At 61.7% G+C, this 25,458-nt stretch overlaps 3 protein-coding genes across 53 annotated transcripts in view; 1 reads left to right on the forward strand and 2 right to left on the reverse strand.

The window, feature by feature from the left end:
* The window catches only part of LOC119849376 (zinc finger protein 420-like), a 3,142,523-nt gene that overhangs the window by 2,472,056 nt on the left and 645,009 nt on the right, over positions 1-25,458 (forward strand). The window lies entirely within an intron of this gene.
* The window catches only part of LOC119849403 (zinc finger protein 501-like), a 1,099,011-nt gene that overhangs the window by 316,965 nt on the left and 756,588 nt on the right, over positions 1-25,458 (reverse strand). The gene's annotated exons all lie outside the window — the stretch shown is intronic.
* FIS1 (fission, mitochondrial 1) lies at positions 1,149-24,966 on the reverse strand. 2 transcript variants are annotated; one of them, XM_038386528.2, is made up of 5 exons: positions 24,639-24,790; positions 3,342-3,474; positions 2,934-3,010; positions 2,101-2,206; positions 1,149-1,727 (listed from the first exon to the last, which is right to left on the reverse strand). In XM_038386528.2, the coding sequence occupies exons 1-5, from the start codon at positions 24,681-24,683 to the stop codon at positions 1,630-1,632; spliced, it is 459 nt and encodes a 152-aa protein (XP_038242456.1). In that variant the 5' UTR covers positions 24,684-24,790; the 3' UTR covers positions 1,149-1,629. The 2 variants fall into 2 exon arrangements, with proteins under 2 accessions (XP_038242456.1, XP_038242458.1); XM_038386530.2 differs by lacking the exons at positions 1,149-1,727; positions 2,101-2,206; positions 2,934-3,010; positions 3,342-3,474 and adding an exon at positions 16,702-18,611 and having other exon boundaries at positions 24,639-24,966.

Here is a 25,458-nt window from a genome sequence, read left to right on the forward strand (position 1 = left end):
GCACAGACCCGTCAATCTCCCCTCTTACAAAAGCAGAGCCTCGAGCCCGTCCCCTGGGAAAGCATGGATGCAGCGGTAGCCCCAGGGCCAAATCCAGAGGGAAAGTCACTGCTCTCCTCCTACTCGAGCTCCCCCTCCTGGCCCGCTGCTTACCCCCCCTTGAGCCCACGATCTATTGCACAGTCACCGCTGCCCAGGCTCGAGCCGCCTGGATGCACAACCTTCCCGGGGATGCCCGGCTGCATTGGGGGTGGGGAGAGTGTAAAAAGGGCGTTTCCGGACTCTGACTCTCAGCCGCTTGACCTTGCACCGTGAACATCTTTTTTGGACGGAGTTTTTTTGCCTGGAATTCCTCACCCTTTTTACAAGGGGGAACTAAATTCCAAGGGCTGAAACTAACCACCTCCACGTGCCACATCAGCAGCAGGGCTGGAACTCTAGACCTCAGCCCCAGCCTGCCTCCAAGGACGAGCTCCGGGAGCTGGCGGCAGTAGAAGGTTGTTATCTCCAGAAGGGGAGAAACCAGAACCCAATAGCCGAGGAGACCCTCGGCCACTGGGCACGTATGGGGGTGGGGGGGGGAGTAGAGCACAGGCAAAGGTCCGCCCCCCCCCGCTTCCCGTCTCAGCCCAATCCCCGGACAAAGCCAGAGCCCCCTGGGCTACCATTCTGCTGAGCAGCAAAGGCTGGACCACAAACCATCTGCCACACAGGGCGGCTGCCTGCTCCCCCTCCCCAGCATCAGCCGCTGCAGTAGGGGCAGGAACCAAAGGCAAGGGGCCGGCCTGCGCGAGCGACCCGCCTGCCACGCGAAGGGGCCCAGCTGCTTACGCTGCCGGGGGCTGTATTGCTCTGGGCCGTGCCCACGCTTTTACTGGTCCTGGCCAGAGTTCAAGGAGAGCCGCTTATCGCCACAGAGGTTTATGAGACGGGAAATGAGCTTTGGCAGGCGAGAAGGGCAGGCTGGAGGGGATGGGTGGACAGGGCCCGCGGCTGCAGCCCCAGAGGGGCACCGCCAGCTTTCCGAGGCCTCCGAGGACCCCGCGGGAGACTCCCCTCCCCTCCAGCTCCTGCCTGGTGCCCACTCTCCCAGCCAGCCATTCCCGGGGCCAGCCGGGAGGGGTCAAAGCCGAGATCCCCCTTAGGGGTCAAATCATAAACAACCTTTATTTACAGCGCGCAGGCAGAGGTTAGAGCCGGGGCAGGAAAGCGCGATCTGCCCTGGTGCGTGGCCGGCCCCTGCGCTCTCGCCCAGCACGAAGCGGGGCGGGGGGCAGGCCTCCCGGGGCAGCGGGGCCTGGAACGGAGGAGACGGGCAGCCGGACTTCAGCCCTGCCCGGGCGCCCGACGGGAGCAGAAACACCGCCCGCTCCCAAGCGGGGCGGGAGGCATCTGGGCTTCACCCCGCCCCTCCCCGCTGCCTGGGAAAGGGGGAGCCCGCCCCCCGACCCCCTCCTCCCAGGTGGCCGACCCCCCTGCGGCACTGGTGAGCCCAGCAGCCCCCCTCTCCCCAAAGCGGGGGGGGGGACGGGACCCCAGGGCAGGGAAGATTAGTGACTTCGAGCGGAGTTGGCGGGTGGGCTCCGGGATGGGGGGGGACGGGGGGGCTCCCAGGGATGCACCGGAGGGTTAGGATTTCGACTTGGAGATGGCCAATCCGATGAGGCCGGCCAGGCCGGCCACGCCCAATGCCATGCCGCCAACGATCGCCATGCCAACCAGGCCATCTGCGGAGAGAACACAGGGCTTAGCCCCGCGGGGGGGGGGCCTCAGCACGCAAGGCCCCCCCACATGCCCCCCCTCCCCCACCTGAGCCTTCCGTCCTCGGCCTACCCGGGTTCACCCCAGTGCATGCTGGGAAAATCCAGCCAGCTCGCCCACCGCGCTCAGCGGTGCATAGCAAGCAAGGCGGGGGGGGGCAATGCATGCTGGGAGGGAGGGAAGCGCGGGGAATAAGGCCGGGGGGGGCGCAGGGCCGAGAGGGCGACCCAGAGCCTGGATTTCGGGGTCAGGCGGGAAGAGGGCTGAGCCCGGGCTGCCCGATCCCGCCCTCCCTGGGGCGAGCCTAGGATGGGGGGGGGACGGGGGGGGGGGGCTGACCTTTCTGCATGGCCTTGTCGATGAGCTTTTCCAGCTCCAGCGCCTGCGTGTTCTTGGGCTCCGTCCTCAGCAGCCCCCGGATGTACTTCAGGGCCTGCTCGTACTCCTGGGGGGCAGGGGGGAGGTCAGCGCCCATGGTGCCCCCCACCCAACAGCCGGACCCCTCGATCCCTCCCCGCCTCCTCCCACTGATCAGCTTTGAGCCTCCTCCCTCCCTGGGGGTCCGCTCCCTGCTCTGCCCGCCCCATACATGCCCCCCCTGCCCCCTATCTTTCCTGGGCTCTGCTCTTATCGCGCCTGTCAGCACCTCGGGGTTTATGAGCTGGGCTGGCAGAGTCCATAAACCCGGCCATCACAGGGCCCCGCCCGGCCCCAGACAGTTTAGCCGGGGTTTATGGAGGCCGATAAGGCGGGTAGGCCCCGCACCCACTTCCCCCGCCGGGAAACAGCGTGCGGGGGGGGGGGTACCCTGGCCAGGAAAGTTAACCAGCTTCCCTTCTGGCGTGGGTCAGCCCCCAAATCTGCTCCCTGCCCCCCACCCCCGCATCCCTCGGCTGACACGGAGGGGCGAAAACGGGGCACGGTTGGGGGGTGAGCTGCCCCCAGCCTGGCCCTGATCTTTGAGGACACCCCTCCCCCCCAGTGTCTGCCCCTCCCCTGCGCCCATATAACCAACTCCCTGCGCCCCTCGACCCAGGGCCCAGCCCAACTCCCCGACACAGCCACCCCCAGTCACAGCCCCCCAAGCACCTTGGTACCTTGAGTACACCCTCCCTCCCCCCGCCATGCCTGGAGGGGCAGCCACGCCTCCCCCCCCCCCCACACACACTCACCTTCAGCCGGTAATTGCCCACGGCCAGGTAGAAAACATAGTCCCGCTGCTCCTCCTTGCACCCTTTGGGCACCAGCTCTAGAGGGCAGAGTGGAGACGGGGTTACCGGGGGGGCTGTGGCTCCAGTGCCCCCAGCCCCAATTCAGGGCAATGCAGCAGGGCCAGAGACTGGCATCGGGGGGGGGGGGCAACCAGGCAGACAGCCAGAACCAAGGTGTGGCCTACAGTAGCCCTGGCCACCCTAGACCGTGCCTTCCCCTGCGCTAACCCCTGGACCACTCTGCCCGGCTGGCTGCCCGGTTCCCAGAGGAGGGGGCATGTCTTCGCCGGGCGTCTGGCTCAGTGGGTCTGGCTGGGCAGAGCTGCCCGGCTCCGGGGGGCGGGGGGGGGGGGACTGAGCGTCACTCACCCTCCAGCAGCACGATGCCCTTTTTGATGTCCTCGGTGTATTTGCTGCGCACCAAGCACCAGGCATACTCGAACTGCGTCCCCTTGGAGACCGCACCGCCGCTCAGCTCCGCCCTGTACTTCTTCTCGAACCGCTGCGGGGAGACGGCGGGGTGAGACCCCTGCCCGCCGCGACTGGCGTGGGGCCACACGCAGCGGCAGGGAGCGGGCGGGGTGAGATGGCAAGGCAGGGCCTGTCATCCCTCACCCCCCATACCCACCCCCAGGTGCACACAGGAGAGACACACACACAAACACACTTCCCCCGCTCGGGTTCAGGACTCCTGGGTTCTCTCCCCGGCTCCGGGAGGGGAGTGGGCTCTAGTGGTTAGAGCAGGGGCGAAGCCTAGGAGCCAGGACGGGAGGGGAGCGGGGTCTAGCTGGGGAGAGAACCCAGGAGTCCTGGCTCCCCAGTGGCCCTAGTCTGCTCTGCCTTGACCACTGGCTCCTGCTGCCTCCCCTTCCCTGAACCCGGCGCACCCCAAGGGGTAGCTGGCACAAAAGTGCCCCTTGCCCCAGGGACTCTGCCCTTTTCCAGCAGGGCTGTTCCGGCAGCAGGATGGGGCTGGGCTGGGCCCCTGGCCCCATGGGGCCAGGCAGCCCTCCCCAGTGCTGGGTGCGTTCGCACCCAGCCTCGGTGCCCCGACTCCCAGGTGGCCCAAGGCCCCCCCAGTCCCGAGGTTCACCGTCCAGACCAGAAGGGGGCACCCCTGGGCGCGTTGGCTCAGCCTGGCACCTTGTATCTCTCCAGTTCCCAGGGACGGATTCAGTTTGTGGGCGCTGGCTGTGGTATACCGCAGCCTCAGCACCCTGCCAGTGGAAAAGAACCCAGGAGTCCTGGCTCCCAGAGCCCCCCCTGCTCTCACTACTAGACCCCGCTCCCCTCCCCAAGACGGAGACAGACCCCAAGCATCCTAGCTCCCCCCTCCCCTCCCCAACCACGAGCCCCCGCTCCCCTCCCCGAGCCGGGGACAGGACTCTGGTGGTTCCAGGCTGGGAAAGGGGCAGCCCAGATCCCTAAAGCAGGAGCATTTCTGCCCCGGAGCCTGGCTTCCTCCTGGACTCCGCCTGGCTCCAAGAGGAACAAGCTCCCTCCAATTACGGGTCTCCGATGTCACATTTCACCTGAGCCAAACCACACATTCAGCTACTGCACCGGGCGCGGCCGAGCCTCGAGCTCCTGGTGTTGAGGCAGCACGGCCGGCCAGGCCACCCCCGCCCCCAAAACCCCACCCCAGCCCTGCTCGGCCTCCTCCACCCCCTTCAGTTTCCTCCCACACTTCCCTCCCGCTGGCACCTCACGGGCCTTCAAAACGCTCCTGTGTGTCTTGCGGACACACCTGCAGGCTTAGTGCCTGGTATTCACGCCCTGCAGGTTGCAAGTGCTTTGGGGGATAGGATTAACATTCAAAATCATCAGACCATTACTTTGCCCAGAAGTAAAGAGGATGAAATTCAATAGGGACAAATGCAAAGTGCTCCACTTAGGAAGGAACAATCCGTTGCAGACATTCACAATGGGCAATGACGGAAGGAGCACTGCGGAAAGGGGCTGGGGGTCAGAGCGGATCACAAGCTAAATACGAGTCAGCAGGGTAAAGCTGTTGCAAAAGCAGCGAACTCCCTTCTGGGACGTATTAGCAGGAGTGTTGTAAGCAAGAGAGAAGTGGTAATTCTTCCGCTCTACCCAGGTCGCAAGTGGAGTACTGTGTGCAGCTCTGGGTGCCACATTTCAGGAAAGACGGGGACAAATTGGAGAGAGTCCAGAGCAGAGCAACAAAAATGATGAAAGGTCTAGAAAACATGACCGAGGAGGGAAGATTGAAAACACTGGGTTTGTCTAGTCTGGAGAAGAGAAGTCTGAGGGGGCACATGATCACAGTTTTCAAGTACGTAAAAGGTGGTTACAAGGAGGAGGGAGAAAAATTGTTCTTCTGAACCTCTGCGGATAGGACAAGAAGCAATGGGTTTACATTGCAGCAAGAGCAGTTTAGGTTGGACATTAGGAAAAACTTCCTGTCAGGGGGGTTAAGCACGGGAATAAATTGCCCAGGGAGGTTGTGGAATCTCCATCATTGGGGATTTTCAAGAGCAGGCTGGACAAACCCCTGCCAGGGATGGTCTAGATAATACTTAGTCCTGCCATGAGTGCAGGGGACTGGACTAGACGACCTCTCGAGGCTCCTTCCAGTCCTGCGATTCTATCATCGTCATTCAAAACACACCTCGTGAAGCAGCATTTGAAACCCTGCCCCACGAATCGTTTGCTGCTCGTTAATACTCTTGCGTGATGGTATTAAGTATTACGAACCTATGCTGGAACGATGCCTAAAGTGTCTGCAAACCAGGTATGGCGGAGTGAGTTGTTCAACTGGTCTGTTCTAAACGGAGGAACGTGCGTTTGTTTTGCTGACCGGCCCGATATTCGGGCCAAGGCCAACGAAGGTCCATATTTACATACGAGCAGAAACCATTGAGACGGCCTGTCACCAAAAATTAACGCGTGGCACGTCCCGTTCCGAGCATTTCCTCCTTCGGCATTGTCGGGGGAAGAACAAGGTACCAGATTTATTGAATAAGATCGACGGAGCTCAATATGACAGAAAGACTCAAAGAAATTGCCACTGGCTCAACCACGCAAATCTGGGAGGGGGTGAATACGCAAAGCAAAAGGTCAACTTCCTGGGAACAAATATTTGATCCTGACATGATACCTTTATTTAATCTCATCTATCCATCAGGAACGAGCGACATCTGAGCCACTGAACAAGAATTATAGACCCCTAACACTTTCCTCTGACCCACAGCAAAGGGCTTTATCATTGAATCCCCAGCCCACTGCTCAATCTTCCCAAGACGGGGAAAACAGCACAAATATTCAATCAGAAAGAAAAAGCAGGAGATGCAGAAGACGAGACGGGGAGGACCTGGCAGGCTGGGAGCTCAGCGGCATGAAAAAAAGGCTACTAAAGACATTGCCAAATTTTAAGAAACTAACATGGAAACCCCCATCACTGGAGGTTTAGACAAACGCCTGTCAGGGATGGGCAAAGGGAGGGGTCAGAGAAGAGCCACAAGAATGATCAAAGATTTGAAAACATCCCTTAAGGTGCGAGCTCGATCAGTTCAGCTTAGTGGAGAGGAGGTTTAGGGGTCACTCGATCCCAGTCTACAAAGCCCTACGTTAAGGTTTGATAATGGACTCTTCAAGCGAGTGGACAAAGGCCAAACGCGACCCAACGGCTGGAAGCTGGACAAAAGTAGGTCTGAATTTTTCCCCAGCAAGGGGAATTAACCACTGTGGGGGATTCCGCATCGCCGGCCAGATTTTCCATCCTGATGGGCGGCTTCTTCCTCGGATCCGCTCGAGCAGGAATTCTGGGCAGCGGTGCGACCGTAGAGCAGATGCGTGGTTATCTGTGGGGCATTTGGGCCTTGGGATCTATGAATACCGGGAGCTCGCTTTGAATGGGACCTCCGGCCAGCGGGGGCAGACCCCCGTAGAGTCCCAAGGCCCAAAGTGTATGTCTAGCCCAGGCCCTCCCGGAGTGGGGAATTGCAGTGGTTCGGGGTGGAAGTGGATTCATGCCTGGGCGGGTTCTAGCCCTTGAGCTCTGTAGCTCCCTCGATCCATAGCCAGCCCCCGCCATGGCCAACGGGACACTTCACTGCAGCGTTAGCCGGTAGCCCTCCAACGCCTTCCCACAATTCCCAGGGAAGAGATCAAGGAGTGGCTCAGCTCGCCTTGGTAAGAACCACCATGGGATACGTCCCTCGAAGTCCTAGCAACAGACATGGCATGGCATAGCCCCGGAGAGGGCACGGGAAGTCAAGTGCAGCCGCTCGCCTCATGGTGCCAATCCCCTGGGCTAACGCTTCAGGGACACGGGCCCCAAGACTGGGCCCTCTGCAGAACTCAAGGGCTAGAACCTGCCCAGGCATGAATCCACTTCCGCCCCGAACCACTGCAATTCCCCACTCCGGGAGGGCCCGGGCTAGACAGTCACTTCGGGCCTTGGGACTCCCCTTCCTTCACAGGCCATGGGGGAGAAGGATCGCCAACACTGTCCTTGCAGCTCCGTATTAAGACAACAGCTCTAATCCAATCTCATGCTTTGGGGGTCACCCGCAGGGGTCAGGAAGGAAGGATTTCCCCTCTCCCACGCACAGCTGGATTCTGTAGGGGTTGGGGTTGCCTTCCTCTGAACCATCTAGGATCATCCACGACTGGAGATGGGCCACTGCACAGGGTGGGCCAGCGAAGTCTCTTTCTAGCTGCCTGGTTTTTGCTCATAAGTTCGGGGTCCAGCCCATCACCGGATCGGGGCTCAGCAGGGAATTTCCCCCAGGTCAGATTGGCAGGGACGTTGGGGGTTTTCTTCCCCGCTTTGCTCTGCGGCGTGGAGAGCGAGCCGGCTGCTGGATCACCCGGGCATGTCTCGCCTTCGCAATTCCCTGTCCCGGTCTCTCCCGTGCTCCGTCTGGGGCGCACAACAATCGAGTCTCCTGAGGACTGAAATGTTTGGTCTGGCCTGGGCTACCCAGGAGGTCCGTCTAGATGATCTAACGGGGCCTTCCGGCCTGAAACCTCTCTGACACCTCTAAAATCTCCCCCTGCCTTCACGTCTCTGCCCTCCGCGCCCTCTTCCCATCCCAGCTGCTAAAGTGATCGGCAGATAAGCAATTAACCCTACAGCCTTCCGCCCCACGGAGATTAACGGGGGGAGAGGGGGGATTTCCCCCGCTCGGCTTCCCCGTTCCCCACCCTCAGCGTGACTGCCGGAGGCAGCGCCGGGTCCGTATGTGGAAGGCCGTCGTCACGATCACGCGTGCGCCCCGCTATTGCCAAGCGAGATCCGGCAGATCTGAACGTGCCACCAGCCACGTGCACACGTCAGGCGAGCCAAGCCGGGCCTGACACCTTCTTCCCCCCCCCGCCCTAAAGCTGTGTTTGATAAACAGAGCGGAGAGGCGGGGCCCAGCCAGTCACGGAAGTCAGACGAGGGCTATGAAATGCTCTTTTCATTGTCGGCTTCTGCCCCCCCCCACCACCATCATGGAGGTAATTAAACCCGGATTACTTTGTTTCAACACCCCCAGGGTTGCAACACAACCGCGCAGGAGCCGGGAAATTGCAAACAAGGCTAACACGGTGAGCTCTGCTGGGCCGCCCACTCGCGGCTTTCCCCGCTGGCCACCCACATCCCATCCGCCATTCTCCCAGGCAGGCAGCGTGGCCTAATAGATGGAGCACCGGGACGCCGGACACCTGGGATCTATTCCCAACTCTGTGGGCGACCACTTCCCCTGCTGTGCCTCAGTTTCCCCCGTCTGGAAAACGAAGAGAACCACCCCGACCTTTGTGAAACTCTGGGGATTATTTTAACAAACCATCCCACAAAGTCGGTGACTAAGGAAGCGTCGTGGCAGATTCTCCCTCTCTTAGCATGTCCGGAGCCGGGCTGGCCGGCTTTCAGGAAGAGAAGCCAGTTACTGGGCTCCATCCAGGGGAAGTGGGTAAAATTTCAAGGCCCGGGACAGCGGCAAGGTCCAACCAGACGATCTAACGATCCCGTGCGAGTCTCCAAGCCCCAGCCACAACAGCAAGGGGACGGGGGGTGAGCTCAGAGGACATGAAGGGTTCATTACAGCCTCGTTCCCAGGGGGTAAAGCCCAGTTAAACCACAATGGCCCAGGGACTGGAGGGCAGCCCCGATCAGGGTGGAGGGGAGCGGTGTACCATTGTGCACTGAGCTGTTACACCAGTGATCACAGCATTGCACGAGGGCCAGCGTTTGTGCCGCAGTAGCCATGCGAAGATGCGCGAGGCTCGGAGGCCAGGGCCAGCAGGGAGCCAGGGCTGCGGGGTGCCAGCCAGACCTCACCTGGTGTCCAATTCTGGTCGCCCCCCGTTCCAGGGAGGGGAATCCAAAGAGGACCGGGGCAGAGAGGGGCTGCTGGTCTGAGCAGGGGAACGGGGAGCCAGGCTCACGGGAGGAGAACGGAAGAGCAGGGCCAAGCCTGGCAATATGCAGCTTGAGAGGAAGGCTGGTTGCTCCATCTACATCAGGGGTGGGCAAACTTTTTGGCCCAAGGGCCACATCGGGGTTCCAAAACTGTATGGAGGGCTGTGCCCCCCCAAACAGCCTGGGCCCTGCCCCCTATCTGCCCCTCCCACTTCCCATGCCCTGACTGCCCCCCTGCTCCTAGTCCCCTAATTGCCCCCCACCGGGACTCCCAATCCCCTGACTGCTCTGACCCCTATTCACACCTCCACCCCCTGACAGGCCCCCCAGGATTCCACCCCCTTCTGCTCCTTGTCCCCTGACTGCCCTGACTTCTATCTGCACCCCCACACCCTGGGACTTCCACACCTATCCAACCCGCCCTGTTCCCCGTCCCCTGACCGCCCACCTGAACCTCCGCCCCATCCAGCCCCCACCGGGCTCCCTGTCCCTTGACTGCCCCAACCCCTATCCACACCCCCTCTCCCTGACAGGTGGCCCCAGACTCCCAGCCCCTCTCCAACCCCCCCTCTTCCCTGTCCCCGACTGCCCCCTCGAACCTCCCCCCCATCCAAACCCCTCCCCCGCTCCCTGTCCCCTGACCACCCCCCGGGACCTCCTGCCCCTCATCCAACCCCCCAGCCCCCTTACCATGCCGCTCAGAGCAGCAGGACTGGCAGCCGCACCACCCGGAGCCAGCCACGCCGCCCAGAGAATCATAGAATCATAGAATATCAGGGTTGGAAGGGACCCCAGAAGGTCATCTAGTCCAACCCCCTGCTCAAAGCAGGACCAAGTCCCAGTTAAATCATCCCAGCCAGGGCTTTGTCAAGCCTGACCTTAAAAACCTCTAAGGAAGGAGATTCTACCACCTCCCTAGGTAACGCATTCCAGTGTTTCACCACCCTCTTAGTGAAAAAGTTTTTCCTAATATCCAATCTAAACCTCCCCCATTGCAACTTGAGACCATTACTCCTCGTTCTGTCATCTGCTACCATTGAGAACAGTCTAGAGCCATCCTCTTTGAAACCCCCTTTCAGGTAGTTGAAAGCAGCTATCAAATCCCCCCTCATTCTTCTCTTCTGCAGACTAAACAATCCCAGCTCCCTCAGCCTCTCCTCATAAGTCATGTGCTCTAGACCCCTAATCATTTTCGTTGCCCTTCGTTGTACTCTTTCCAATTTATCCACATCCTTCCTGTAGTGTGGGGCCCAAAACTGGACACAGTACTCCAGATGAGGCCTCACCAGTGTCGAATAGAGGGGAACGATCACGTCCCTCGATCTGCTCGCTATGCCCCTACTTATACAACCCAAAATGCCATTGGCCTTCTTGGCAACAAGGGCACACTGCTGACTCATATCCAGCTTCTCGTCCACTGTCACCCCTAGGTCCTTTTCCGCAGAACTGCTGCCGAGCCATTCGGTCCCTAGTCTGTAGCGGTGCATTGGATTCTTCCATCCTAAGTGCAGGACCCTGCACTTATCCTTATTGAACCTCATTAGATTTCTTTTGGCCCAATCCTCCAATTTGTCTAGGTCCTTCTGTATCCTATCCCTCCCCTCCAGCGTATCTACCACTCCTCCCAGTTTAGTATCATCCGCAAATTTGCTGAGAGTGCAATCCACACCATCCTCCAGATCATTTATGAAGATATTGAACAAAACGGGCCCCAGGACCGACCCCTGGGGCACTCCACTTGACACCGGCTGCCAACTAGACATGGAGCCATTGATCACTACCCGTTGAGCCCGACAATCTAGCCAGCTTTCTACCCACCTTATAGTGCATTCATCCAGCCCATACTTCCTTAACTTGCTGACAAGAATGCTGTGGGAGACCGTGTCAAAAGCTTTGCTAAAGTCAAGAAACAATACATCCACTGCTTTCCCTTCATCCACAGAACCAGTAATCTCATCATAAAAGGCGATTAGATTAGTCAGGCATGACCTTCCCTTGGTGAATCCATGCTGACTGTTCCTGATCACTTTCCTCTCCTCTAAGTGCTTCAGGATTGATTCTTTGAGGACCTGCTCCATGATTTTTCCAGGGCACTGGCAGTGCAGCGAGCTGAGGCTGAGGCTCCAGGGGAGGGGAGACAGCAGGGGAGGGGCTGGGGGGGAGCCTCCACAGCCGGGAGCTCAAAGGCCAGGCAGGAGGGTCCTGCGGGACGGATGTGGCCCGCGGGCCGTAGTTTGCCCACCTCTGGTCTACATACAATCGGTGGGGGGGGGAACCCCCAGGGAGGGGGAGGGAAAAGCCACTGAAGCTAAAGGACAACCTTGGCCCAAGAATAAACGGGGGATAATCAAGGAAGGCTGCAAAGGAGAAGCGGCTTTCAAAGGCTCAAGGATCTAACTCGTGTGAAGATGGAACCGGACGCTTTCACGGCTGGCTGCAAGAGCAGGGACTGGACTCCCTGACGCACAACGTCTCGTCCCGGCCGCGCTCCTGGCAAGGGCCCCTGGGGCCCCCTGCTGGCCTTTCGCAGGTGCTCGTACCCGCACGGAGAACACAAATTCGGCAAAGAGAAGGCACTGCATGGATTCAGAGCAGCAGGGCCCACTGATCACAGCCCCGGCTGCCCTCCTGTGTCCCAAATGAACCGGATCCGCTCTTTCAGAAAGCCATCCAGCCGTGACTCAGACGGGGGGAATCCTCCGCGGCCCCTGGGCAGGTGTTCAAATGGGTAACTCCCCTCGCCGGGAAAACACCGGCAAGCGATTGCTCGTCTGACTTTCTGGAGCTTCACTGCGTCTCCGTGGCCCTTTGCCTGCTGGATGGAAGAGCCTGCTGTCAAGTTCACCTAAACTGGACTCAAGTCACCCCTCAACCCATCGGGTAAGCTCCACGGGTTGATCTCCCGCTCTCAGGCCGGTTCTCCAATCCCTCCATCCTTCCCGAGGCTCTCCTCTGGCCCCTCTCCAACAGATCAACCTCCTTCTGGAACTGCGGGCCCCAGAACCGGACGCAGGAGTCCCACAGCGGTCCCACCACGGCCAAATCACCTCCCCGCTCCAACGTGAGATTCCTGGCATCACATTCACCCTTTTGGCCACAGCGCCACACGGGGAGCTCATCTCCAGCTGATTATCCACTACGATCCCCACGCCCTTTGCAGAGTCCCTGCTTCCCAAGACAGAGCTTCCCACCCTGTAAGAATGGCCGATATTCTTGGTGCCTTTTCCTGTATGACGCTACCAAGCTATGATCCTGACGCTAGGAGATAGGGACCTGACCCAGGCACTTACAGTCACGAAGAGATAGAAGATCAGACTCGGCCTGTCCCATAATGAGAAGGCAGGACTGGCGCTTCTGGAAATAGGACAAAGGCACCGTGAAAAAGCTAGAAAAGTGGTTAGTGTTATCAAAAGACATATTAAGAGTGATAAGAATGCGTTTAGACTTTACAGAATGCCTGTAGGATGCTGCCTGTATTCACCCTGCTTACCGTATCCGTCCCCCATGGCATAAGGCAGCATTTAAATGTTTGCTCTGTGACTATACCCACGAAGAGGAGACATGCGCAAGCCCGAATCCCATCGCAGCTTGAATGCTCAGGGAAGGGAATAAAAATGCCTGTCAAAGAGAAATGAGTACCTTTATATCAAACAGGGTGGATTTGATTTAAATCACTAGTCAGGAAGAGTCGATTTCATCATGGATTTCTACATAAAAGTGCATTCTTGTTGGTTGGTATAACCTTAATACATATTCTTCACGACTCGGAGAGAGATGGGACCCAAACGGGGTCTCTTTTACGGCCTGCTGCCATTATAGGTTTTCCTTTCTAGTGAGAGAACGGTCTGGTAGATCTCAAATCAATGAAGGCTACACTCAGAAAGACCTCAAGACTTCTAGAATATGCTGCTCAAACAGTGTCACTTTTGTTTCTACTGCCTGTCCCTCCCTTCTCACATTTATCTCCAGACTTCTCCTTGTCCAGCTCTATTCTGGCCCCAACCATCTTCTATTCACTGAACTTTTGGAAACTTTGCATTTTAGAGAGAGGTTAAGGGATTGACTCTTTGTACACAAATTTGCAGAGGGACAATAGGGTTGAGGTCTGTTATTTCTCACCTCTCTATATTAGTTATTTATTGATTTTAAAACATTTTTGCTGATAACAAGCATGTTATCTCTGGGGACACAAATCCACAGTTTGCGAACTGCAAAACTAAGCATCTCTGACGGTATCTTCTAGACGGATCACTGAGTCCCATTGGGTCGATAGAAAGATTAACCTAAATAATCTATACAGAAGTCCCCGGAACCCCATAAGATTGGGTCCCTAATCCACGAACTATAGGAACTCATTTACAAAACTTTTCTTAAACATTACATCGATATATTGTCTCACACTACAGGATTAGAATTTATAATCCCTATTCCAATAGGAGATATCCTTCAGCTAACATGTATCTTAATTAAAGCTATCTTTAGATATGTTTTTTCCCCAAAAAGCATTTTATCAAAAAAATCCGATTTAAATAAAAAAATCGGATTTTTTTTTAAATCATTGATTTTTATCCACCCTGGTCTCAAACAGCAGTACCCCCCCTCCCCGTTGCAATATTTTTGGTGATCGCATGACCCCCCCTACAAAAAGCCTTGCAACCCCCAGTTTGAGAAACGCTGCCCTATGCTGTCAGGACACTGAAGGGCAGCGATTCCTAGGACTGGCCCTAAAGGACATAATAACTTGCTTATTATAGAAGCTTCTACAACGTTTTGAACTTAAGTTTGTGCCATGTGCGTGTGTGTGTGTTACCTGCTTTAACCTTGCAAATAACTCGTTTCTTTGTTCTAGTTAAAAAAAAATTACATATCGACAAGATGTGATTGTGAAATCTATACGTCTTTATTGTTTTGTCTTCCTGGTCCCCACATCTCTGCTGTTTATCTGTCTGGTTCTTCGATTGTTTCTGTCTGTGACGTAACTAATTTTGCTATGTGTAAATCAGCGAAGGTGGTGGGGTATGATTGGTTAAAAAATTGTTTTACACTACGTTAGGATCGGTTGGAGACTTGTTTAGCAATATTTTAGTAAAATGATTGGCTAAGGAAGCAGTTCTCAAATGTTAGCAACCCGAGGACCCCCATTTTGATTTAAAATTTTTGAGGCCCCCCGAGCCCCTTGCTCAGCCCTGGCCCTGCCCTCACTCTACTCCTTTCCCCCAGGCGCCACCCCATCCCTGACCCTTCCCGCCCCAAGCGAACAGCTGTTCCGCAGTGTGCAGGAGACACGGGGAGGGAGGGGGCGGAGTTGATCAGCAGCCCCGGACGTGACTCGCAGACCCCCGGAGTACCCTCACGCACGCCCAGGGGTCTGCGGACCCGTTTGAGAAACCCTGGGTCAGGACACAGCTAAGCAAGACTCAAGTTTCACTGTATAAACAGGTCCAAAAGGAAATTCTTGGGAACCAACTGCAGGACACAGCCCCAAGATCAGAGCTGCCAGACCTCAACAGTCTGCCAATGACACCGAGCAGAAGCTGGAGTCCCCGGATGACCTGATCCTGACCGGCCAGCAGGAAAAGTTCAGCTTTGTATGCTTAGCGGGTGTATTCTGTTTTGGGGACTGTTAATAAATCAAGGTTAAAGATATTACTGTGTAAGCTTCTTTCACTTATAAAAGAGCCCGCAGACCCCTGAGTCCACAGGGAATGGGTGTCCTCTGTATCACACCCCCCATTTGTGCCACCACAATAGGCAGCGTGTCAGCTTTGCCAGCAGAATTCCCCTCCCCGAACGCTTTCTAGACTAGACACGGCCACTGGCTCAGAGCCCGTAACCCGCTACCAGCCCCCAAACAATGAGCCCTTTGCTCCTTTCGATTGTTTACTCCAGAGTCCCTCGGTACGGACGACAGCTTCACTTGCATTCCCAGGCACGTGCCAGCCCCCGGGCCACCCGGTTCAACAGGCAAAAGGAAGAACGGTGTTTCCTTTGCAGTTTGAAATAAGGTTTCTGGCAACGCTGAGCTGGCCCCGGGATCACTGGGCCCAAAAGTTCTGTCTATGCTCCACAGCTAATCCCAATGCACACAGATAACTGCCCCATGGCGCTTACTGGCACGGGGGTTGGGAGAGAACAAGAGGGAATCCTTGGGCAAGTCAGTGAAGCACCGTGCCTCAGTTTCCCCATCTCTACAGGAGGGAAAACAGTACTGCCCTGCCTCACAGGGAGGATCAATACAGTCAAGATGGTGAAGCACACAGCTCCTCAAGGCGCCTTACCAGGCTGCAAGGAGAACTGGGGCATCCTGACGCTCAAGGAACTGCTCCTTTAAGGCGTCGGCGCTGCAAGCTCGGCATATGCTTCCTCCTCCCGTCAGCCCACAAGACACGCCGTTAGACTTCTCGAGAGAGGGAGGAGAGAAGTCTGACGACCGGTGAACGGGGCTGACCGAGGATCACACGATCCGGTCCCAGCTTTGCGTGGGACGTTCCGGTCCCACACGGCCGCTCGGGCTCAGTGCATCCACAGCCCCACCCGGACGCTGGGATAAAGCGCTGCCCTGATTCAGCGACTTGCCCCTGTGCAAACGCAGCCCCGCCGTGCTCTGCACCTCAGCCTCAGGGACCTGAGAGACGCTGCAGGGAGGAAATGCTACACCTCCCAACCCCGCAGATCCACACAGCCGGGAGGAACCCTCGCTCAGCGATCACTATTCACCCAGCGCTTCGACCGCTAATCCAGCGGGGGCCAGAGACAGCTGAACCTGCTCGCCAGCCCGGCCACACAGCTCCTTGCCACGCGGCAGCAAGAATGGCCGTGTGTCACTGGAACGACGCCAACGGGTTTCCACCCATTTCGCTCAGCAGCGCAAAGCGGACGGCACCAGTCGCAGGTGGAAGGGAAGCGATATTCTGCACGGATTAGGCCTCCACTGGAGTGCTGCGTACAGTTCTGGGCGCCACATTTCAGGAAAGAGGTGGGACAACTTGGAGGAAGTCCAGAGCAGAGCAACAAAAACGATTCAAGGTCTAGAAAACATGACCTAGGAGGGAAGATTGAAAACATTGGGTTTGTTTAGTGTGGAGAAGAGAAGACCAAGAGGGGACATGATTTTCAAGTACATAAAAGATTTTTAGAAGGAGGAGGGAGAAGAATTGTTCTCCTTAACCCCTAAGGGCAGGACAAGAAGCAATGGGTTTAAATTGCAGCAAGGGCGGTTTAGGTTGGACATTAGGGAAAACTTCCCATCAGGGTGGTGAAGCACTGGAATAAATTGCCTAGGGAGGTTATGGAATCTCCATCATTGGGGATTTTTAAGAGCAGGTTGGACAAACACCTCTCAGGGATGGTCTAGATAATACTTAGTCCTGCCTTGAGTGCAGGGGATGGGACTAGATGACCTCTCGAGGTCCTTTCCAGTCCTACCATTCTATGATTCCCTCATATTTGGCACTGGTGCAACCATTACTGGAATCCTGAACCCACTTGCAGGGTCCTCCATTCCAGAAGGATGGGGATAAATTGGAGGAGATTCAAAGAACAGGCATGAGAACGACTAAAAAGTGAGAAGAAGCATGCCTCCAGCAGCTCAAAGAGAAGGTTAACGGGTGACTTGATCTATAACCACCTACATGGGAACAGAAATTTGATAATCGAAGACTCTTCTTCAAAGAGTCTAAGGGCAGAAGGCACCATTGCGATCACCTAGTCAGACCTCCTGTGTAACAGGTCATTGGATGCCCTGAATTAATTCCAAGTTGAACTCGAGCAGGGATGTCGCCTTAATTTAAGAATCCACCACAGCCCTTGGGAACTTTTCCCAATGGTGAATTCCTCCTCGCTGATAAAATTTCACACCTTCTTTCCAGTTTGAATTGCTCCAGCTTCAACTTCCAGCAGCTGGATCATCTTAGACTTTTGTCTACTAGGTCTGATCGCTTCCCATCTATAAGTACTTACATGGGAACAAGTCCAACCATCGGCTCTTCAGCCCAGCAGACAAAGGTCTAACAAGATCCAACAGTTGGGAATGGGCATCAGGGTATGGTTCACTTTATGATTACCTGTTCTCTTCATCCCCTCTGGGGCACCTGGCATTGGCCACTGTCGGAAGACAGGACACTGGGCTTGATGGACCTTTGGTCCGACCCAGTGTGGCCGTTCTGATGACGAATTCAGACTAGAAATAAAGCACCAAACAACCAGAACCACTTCCCAACAGCTGTGGTAGATTCTCCATCGCTGGCGATTCTGAAATCCAAATGGGATGTTTTTCTGAAATGTCCGCTCTCGTTCAAACAGGCATTCATCATTCGGGCCTGTGTTACACAAGAGGTTTCCCGATGATCCCTTCTGCCCTTGGAATCTGGAAATTAGCCACCTTCAATAATCAAAATACTAGACACCATCCTAGACGACGGTCCCAGCTGCGATTACGAAACCTGCAGCACTGCTTTCCCTTCACTCTGGCCTCCACAAACATCTTCGCAAAACCACAGAAGCCCTAGTCAGGAAATCAACATTTCCCAGCCTCCTCCAGCTCACAAAGAAGGCAACAAACAGAGCCATCCTATCTACAGCGGAGTTAATTACTGCTTAATTGACTCATGAGCAGACCACAAGCAAGACTCAGAGTTGACAACCTTAAGCAACCAGAACCAACTCCCCCAAGAAAGCAGTCGATTCTCCATCCCTTGACATCTTCCAAACCAGACTTTCTGGAATATGCTTTCGTCATGCACAAGTTCTCAGGCTCAACCCAGGGGGAACTGGGTAAAAACTGCCAGCCTGTGATAGACAGGAAGTCAGACTAGAGCAACAAGGAGTCCGGTAGCACCTTAAAGACGAATAGATTTATTTGAGCATAAGCTTTTGTGGGTAAAAAATCCACTTCTTCAGATGCAACTAGAGCAGTGTGTCTCGGCCTTTTTGATAGCTTGCTGCCTTCCTAAACTGTATCAGGAAAATCTCAGGAACCAGTGCCAGTCCACAGACCAGTCGTTGAGGAACACTGGATTAGGTGACCTATGGTCCCTTCGGATCTACGCTCAGTTCTTCCCACTGGGTCTCAGTCAGCTACCGATGCCAGCGTAAGGCCTTTGACATGATCTTCAAAGCAAGCCCCAAGACCGAGTTTTGAGCCATGAACCACCACGACAGCTGCACTTCTGTGGGGCAACGCAGATCCCAAAGCCCTGGAGGGAACCACACGAGAGCTGGGGACGAAGCGTTCTCTGGAGAAGGGATCCGGCTACGGAACAATCTTCCTGCAGAAATCAGGAGAGTTCAGAGTCTGAGCGCCTTTAGGAAACACAGGAAGACCTACCTCTTGGAAAATGACTCGGCCAAAAGAATGACGCTTGGCTTGGCACGTCTTTCTACTCAATTAACTCCCAGTCAAGGGAAACAAACAAAACCTCCCCCAAAATTAACAACCATCCCTGAAACAGATGAACTAACCCGCCCCCAAATAGTATTTAAAAATCCCACAACCAAAGAGCCTCCTCTAACCAGAGTTTTGACCCCAAAGAGGAAGAAAGCACCAGACACTACCAAAATCTTCTAGGGTCTTGGCCAGCAGAACAAACCCCTAAAGTAGATGGAAAGAGTCTGCGTCATCTAGACCGACAAAGAACAACTCCAGATCTAATAGAAAACCCCAATAATCCTCATTTTCAACAGGGCAGCAACTTTGCTGGCATGGTCCCTAGAAAGGGAGAGAAGCTGAGTATTGCTTGTCTAAGGCCAAAATTGTAACTGGGTTTGCAAAAAGAATTAGATACGTTCCTGGAGGATAGGTCCATCGATGGCTACTAGCCAAGATGGTCAGTGAGGCAACCCCATGCTGCGGGTGTCCCCAAGCCTCCGACTGCCAGATGCTGGGAGTGGATGACAGCGGACGGATCATTCGATCCCGGATCATTCGATCGTTGCCCTGTTCTCCTCATTCCCCCTGGGGCACCTGGGATTGGCCACTGGCAGAGACAGGATACTGGGCTAGATGGACCTGTGGTCTGACCCAATGGGGCCGTTCAGATGTTCAGTCACTGGATCTCTTCCAGCAAGGCAGCCAGTCTGGGTCTGAGTACACAGGCTTGTTCCAATTGTTAATCAGCCTAATTGAAAACGCTGGTGCCCACTTTTTGGGGGGAGGGGGTTAAGGCTGTCCATTTCACCCCACGTCAGCCAAGCCCCAACAACAACATCCGTCTCGGCCATCGCTAACACGCAGAGGGGGCTTGCCGCTTTGTACGGGCAGCCCTCTCACGCGGGGGAGGGGGGGGGCCGCCTTCCACGTCGCTCGCGCTGACGGCCGGGGAGGAGAACGCAAAGCCCCAGAGCTCTGCCCGGGGCTTGGATTTCCTGATCCCCACCCCAGAGCAGCCCTCCCCGCGGCCTTGCCGCACAAGTCCCAGGGCAGGCCTTTTACATAGCTTACCGCATCCCAACACGGGGGCACGATCCCCAGCCAACCCTTCCCCCTCCACACACACGCTCTTGGAGGCACCGGGCTTACAGCAGGGAGTATAAGGGGGACAAGGGGGTGGGGGTCACAGCATCAAAGGAAGGACAACACAGAATTTTGCTTGTAGGAAGCGCCCCCTCCAGCCCAGGAGCCGGAGAGGCCCGCAGGAGAGAAAAACAGTAAAACCCAAACACACAGGCACCTGCTCCATCAGTGCCAAGACAACTTAGGGGGGAGTGGGGTGCAATGGGACCAGAAGGGGAATGGGGCAGGTTATTCAAGGGGACCAGGGGATGGTCTCAGGGAGGAGAGGCCCCGAGGAAAGCCCCAGGGCACGGTGGGGGGGGGGGAAATCGGCAGGGAGAGACTCAGGGCCGGGATATGGGGGGCAGGGCCGACTGTCAGAGGGACCTGGGGGAGCAGAAGCCTCAGAAGGGTGGGGGCAGGCGCTGGGAGGGAGAGGGGGAGGCGGGGGGGCGATGGGGAGCGGGGCCCGGGGAGGGGAGGCCGATGGGGGCAGGGTCCGGGGAGCGGGTGGCCAGGGGGCGATGGGGGGCCCGGGAGGGGGTGGAGAGGGGGTGGCTGGGTGGGCGGAGGCCGATGGGGGCGGGGTCCGGGGAGGGGTTGGCTGGGGGGGCCTGGGGAGGGGGTGGCCGGGGGGGCGATGGGGGCGGAGCATGGGGAGGGGGAGGCCGGGGGGGCGATGCAGGGGCCCGGGGAGGGGGAGGCCAATGGGTGGCGATGGGGGGCGGGGCACGGGGAGGGGGTGGCCGGGAGGGGCGATGCGGGGGCCCGGGGAGGGGGTGGCCGATGGGGGGCGATGCGGGGGCCCGGGGACAGGGAGTCGGGGCCCGGGGAGGGGGGAGCCGGGGGAGCGATGCGGGGGCTCGGGGACAGGGGGGTGGGGTCGGGGGGGGCCGGTGGGGGGCGATGGGGGATGGGGCCTGGGGAGGGGGTGGCCGGGGGGGCGGAGGCCGATATGGGGCGGGGTCCGGGAGGGGGGGGCCGATGGGGGGCGATATGGGGGCCCGGGGAGGGGGAGGCCGGGGGGGGCGATGAGGGGCGGGGCATGGGGAGGGGGTGGCCGGGGGGGCGATGCGGGGGCCCGGGGAGGGGTAGGCCGATGGGGGGCGGGGCCCGGGGAGGGGGTAGCCGGGGGGGGGCGATGCAGGGGCCCGGGGAGGGGGTGGCCGATGGGGGGCGGGGCCCGGGGAGGGGGTGGCCGATGGGGGGGCGATGAGGGGCGGGGCATGGGGAGGGGGTGGCCGGGGGGGCGATGCGGGGGCCCGGGGAGGGGGAGGCCGATGGGGGGCGGGGCATGGGGAGGGGGTGGCCGGGGGGGCGATGCGGGGGCCCGGGGAGGGGGAGGCCGATGGGGGGCGGGGCCCGGGGAGGGGGTGGCCGGGGGGGGCGATGAGGGGCGGGGCATGGGGAGGGGGGGCGATGCGGGGGCCCGGGGAGGGGGGGGCCGATGGGGGCGGGGCCCGGGGAGGGGGTGGCGGGGGGGGGCGATGAGGGGCGGGGCATGGGGAGGGGGGGCGATGCGGGGGCACGGTGCGGGGGAGGCCGATGGGGGGCGGGGCCCGGGGAGGGGGTGGCGGGGGGAGCGATGCGGGGGCCGGGGATGGGGGGCGGAGGCCGATGGGGGGCGGGGTCCGGAGGGGGAGGCGGGGGGGCGATGAGGGGCGGGGCATGGGGAGGGGGGGGCGATGCGGGGGCCCGGTGAGGGGGAGGCCGATGGGGGGCGGGGCCCGGGGAGGGGGTGGCGGGGGGAGCGATGCGGGGGCCAGGGGATGGGGGGCGGAGGCGATGGGGGGCGGGGTCCGGGAGGGGGAGGCCGGGGGGGGCGATGAGGGGCGGGGCATGGGGAGGGGGGGCGATGCGGGGGGCCCGGTGAGGGGAGGCCGATGGGGGGCGGGGCAGGGGAGGGGGTGGCCGGGGGAGCGAAGCGGGGGCCCGGGGATGGGGGGGCGGAGGCCGATGGGGGCGGGGTCCGGGAGGGGGAGGCCGGGGGGGGCGATGAGGGGCGGGGCATGGGGAGGGGGGGGCGATGCGGGGGCCCGGTGAGGGGGAGGCCGATGGGGGGCGGGGCCCGGGGAGGGGGTGGCCGGGGGGAGCGATGCGGGGGCCCGGGGATGGGGGGGCGGAGGCCGATGGGGGGCGGGGTCCGGGAGGGGGAGGCCGGGGGGGGGCGATGAGGGGCGGGGCATGGGGAGGGGGTGGCCGGGGGGGGCGATGCGGGGGCCCGGGGAGGGGGAGGCCGATGGGGGGCGGGGCCCGGGGAGGGGGTGGCCGGGGGGGCGATGAGGGGCGGGGCATGGGGAGGGGGGGGGCGATGCGGGGGCCCGGGGAGGGGGAGGCCGGGGGAGCGATGCGGGGGCCCGGGGATGGGGGGGCGGAGGCCGATGGGGGGCGGGGTCCGGGAGGGGGAGGCCGGGGGGGCGATGAGGGGCGGGGCATGGGGAGGGGGTGGCCGGGGGGGCGATGCGGGGGCCCGGGGATGGGGGGGCGGAGGCCGATGGGGGGCGGGGCCCGGGGAGGGGGAGGCCGATGGGGGGCGGGGCCCGGGGAGGGGGTGGCCGGGGGGGCGATGCGGGGGCCCGGGGATGGGAGGCCGGGGGGGCGATGAGGGGCGGGGCATGGGGAGGGGGGGGCGATGCGGGGGCCCGGGGAGGGGGAGGCCGATGGGGGGCGGGGCCCGGGGAGGGGGAGGCCGGGGGGGCGATGAGGGGCGGGGCATGGGAGGGGGGGGCGATGCGGGGGCCCGGGGAGGGGGAGGCCGATGGGGGGCGGGGCCCGGGGAGGGGGTGGCCGGGGGGGGCGATGCGGGGGCCCGGGGAGGGGGAGGCCGATGGGGGGCGGGGTCCGGGAGGGGGAGGCCGGGGGGGGCGATGAGGGGCGGGGCATGGGGAGGGGGTGGCCGGGGGAGCGATGCGGGGGCCCGGGGATGCGGGGGCGGAGGCCGATGGGGGGCGGGGCCCGGGGAGGGGGTGGCCGGGGGAGCGATGCGGGGGCCCGGGGATGGGGGGGCGGAGGCCGATGGGGGGCGATGAGGGGCGGGGCATGGGGAGGGGGTGGCCGGGGGGGGCGATGCGGGGGCCCGGGGAGGGGGAGGCCGATGGGGGGCGGGGGTCCGGGAGGGGGAGGCCGGGGGGGGCGATGAGGGGCGGGGCATGGGGAGGGGGGGCGATGCGGGGGCCCGGGGAGGGGGAGGCCGATGGGGGGCGGGGTCCGGGAGGGGGAGGCCGAGGGGGGCGATGAGGGGCGGGGCATGGGGAGGGGGTGGCCGGGGGAGCGATGCGGGGGCCCGGGGATGGGGGGGCGGAGGCCGATGGGGGGCGGGGTCCGGGAGGGGGAGGCCGGGGGGGGCGATGAGGGGCGGGGCATGGGGAGGGGGTGGCGATGCGGGGGCCCGGGGAGGGGGTGGCCGGGGGGGGCGATGAGGGGCGGGGCATGGGGAGGGGGTGGCGATGCGGGGGCCCGGGGAGGGGGTGGCCGGGGGGGGCGATGAGGGGCGGGGCATGGGGAGGGGGGGCGATGCGGGGGCCCGGTGAGGGGGAGGCCGATGGGGGGCGGGGCCCGGGGAGGGGGTGGCCGGGGGAGCGATGCGGGGGCCCGGGGATGGGGGGGCGGAGGCGATGGGGGGCGGGGTCCGGGAGGGGGAGGCCGGGGGGGCGATGAGGGGCGGGGCATGGGGAGGGGGTGGCGGGGGGGCGATGCGGGGCCCGGGGAGGGGGAGGCCGATGGGGGGCGGGGTCCGGGAGGGGGAGGCCGGGGGGGGCAATGAGGGGCGGGGCATGGGGAGGGGGGGCGATGCGGGGGCCCGGGGAGGGGGAGGCCGTTGGGGGGCGGGGCCCGGGGAGGGGGTGGCCGGGGGGGCGATGAGGGGCGGGGCATGGGGAGGGGGGGGCGATGCGGGGGCCCGGGGGGGGGGGGGCCGGGGGAGCGATGCGGGGGCCCGGGGATGGGGGGGCGGAGGCCGATGGGGGGCGGGGTCCGGGAGGGGGAGGCCGGGGGGGCGATGAGGGCGGGGCATGGGGAGGGGGTGGCCGGGGGGGCGATGCGGGGGCCCGGGGATGGGGGGGCGGAGGCCGATGGGGGGCGGGGCCCGGGGAGGGGGAGGCGATGGGGGGCGGGGCCCGGGGAGGGGGTGGCCGGGGGGGCGATGCGGGGGCCCGGGGATGGGGGGGCGGAGGCCGATGGGGGGCGGGGCCCGGGGAGGGGGAGGCCGGGGGGGGCGATGAGGGGCGGGGCATGGGGAGGGGGGGGCGATGCGGGGGCCCGGGGAGGGGGAGGCCGATGGGGGGCGGGGCCCGGGGAGGGGGTGGCCGGGGGGGCGATGCGGGGGCCCGGGGAGGGGGAGGCCGATGGGGGGCGGGGTCCGGGAGGGGGAGGCCGGGGGGGCGATGAGGGGCGGGGCCCGGGGAGGGGGTGGCCGGGGGAGCGATGCGGGGGCCCGGGGATGGGGGGGCGGAGGCCGATGGGGGGCGATGAGGGGCGGGGCATGGGGAGGGGGTGGCCGGGGGGGGCGATGCAGGGGCCCGGGGAGGGGGAGGCCGATGGGGGGCGGGGTCCGGGAGGGGGAGGCCGGGGGGGGCGATGAGGGGCGGGGCATGGGGAGGGGGGGCGATGCGGGGGCCCGGGGAGGGGGAGGCCGATGGGGGGCGGGGTCCGGGAGGGGGAGGCCGGGGGGGGCGATGAGGGGCGGGGCATGGGGAGGGGGGGCGATGCGGGGGCCCGGGGAGGGGGAGGCGATGGGGGCGGGGCCCGGGGAGGGGGGTGGCCGGGGGGGGGCGATGGGGGCGGGGAGGGGGGCGGGGCCTCTCACCAGCAGATCCTCCACCGCCACCACCTCGCTCAGCACCGACTCCATCGCGTCCCCACCCCCCGGAAGCAGCCGCCGCCTCGGACCTGAACCTGCTGCTCGGCCCGGAACCGGAAACCCGCCGCTGCTCTCCGCCCGTCCCCGTCCCTGTCCCCGTCCCCGTCCCCCCGCTCAGGCGCATGCGCCGTCTCGCTCCCGGCGGCGGAGCGTGAAAGGGAAGGGGCGGTTTGGGCCAAGGCGGCCACCGTCCCGGCCCGCGAGGACACGCCCCTGCCCCCGTCGCGGCCTGCCAGGGAGGGGGCGGTGCCGGTTACCATGGCGCCCGCGCGGCGCTCAGCGATGCGAGAGGAGCCGCCGCGCCTGCGCAGCGCGGGGCGGGATGGGGAGGCAGTTTGCGCATGCGTTGGCGGGGGAAGGGCCCGCGCAGGGGTTGCCGGGCAATTCGGGTTCGCGTTCTGAGTCCGCCTCGTGACGTTGGCGTGGGGAGATGCTGGGCACGCCCCCTTAGTTACCATGGGAACGGGACGCTGCCACAGGGACCCCACCCCCTTTGGGGGCGTGCCCAGCATCCCGTTCCCATGGCAACACAGGGCTCCCCTCTTTGGGGGGCGTGCCCAGCATCCCGTTCCCATGGCAACACTGGACCCCCCATTTGGGGGCGTGCCCAGCATCCCGTTCCCATGGCAACACAGGGCTCCTGCATTTCGGGGGCTCTGCCAGCTGTGGGGCACAGGCTGTGCACCCACCGGCTTGGCAGGCCATGGGGGGCAGCCCTCGCCCCACGCGGCCCCCAGGAGGGGAGGAGAGCAGGGGCAGCTCTCCT

This window comes from Dermochelys coriacea, chromosome 28, assembly GCF_009764565.3.
Source record: "Dermochelys coriacea isolate rDerCor1 chromosome 28, rDerCor1.pri.v4, whole genome shotgun sequence".
In the NCBI taxonomy this organism is placed as follows: Eukaryota; Metazoa; Chordata; order Testudines; family Dermochelyidae; genus Dermochelys; species Dermochelys coriacea.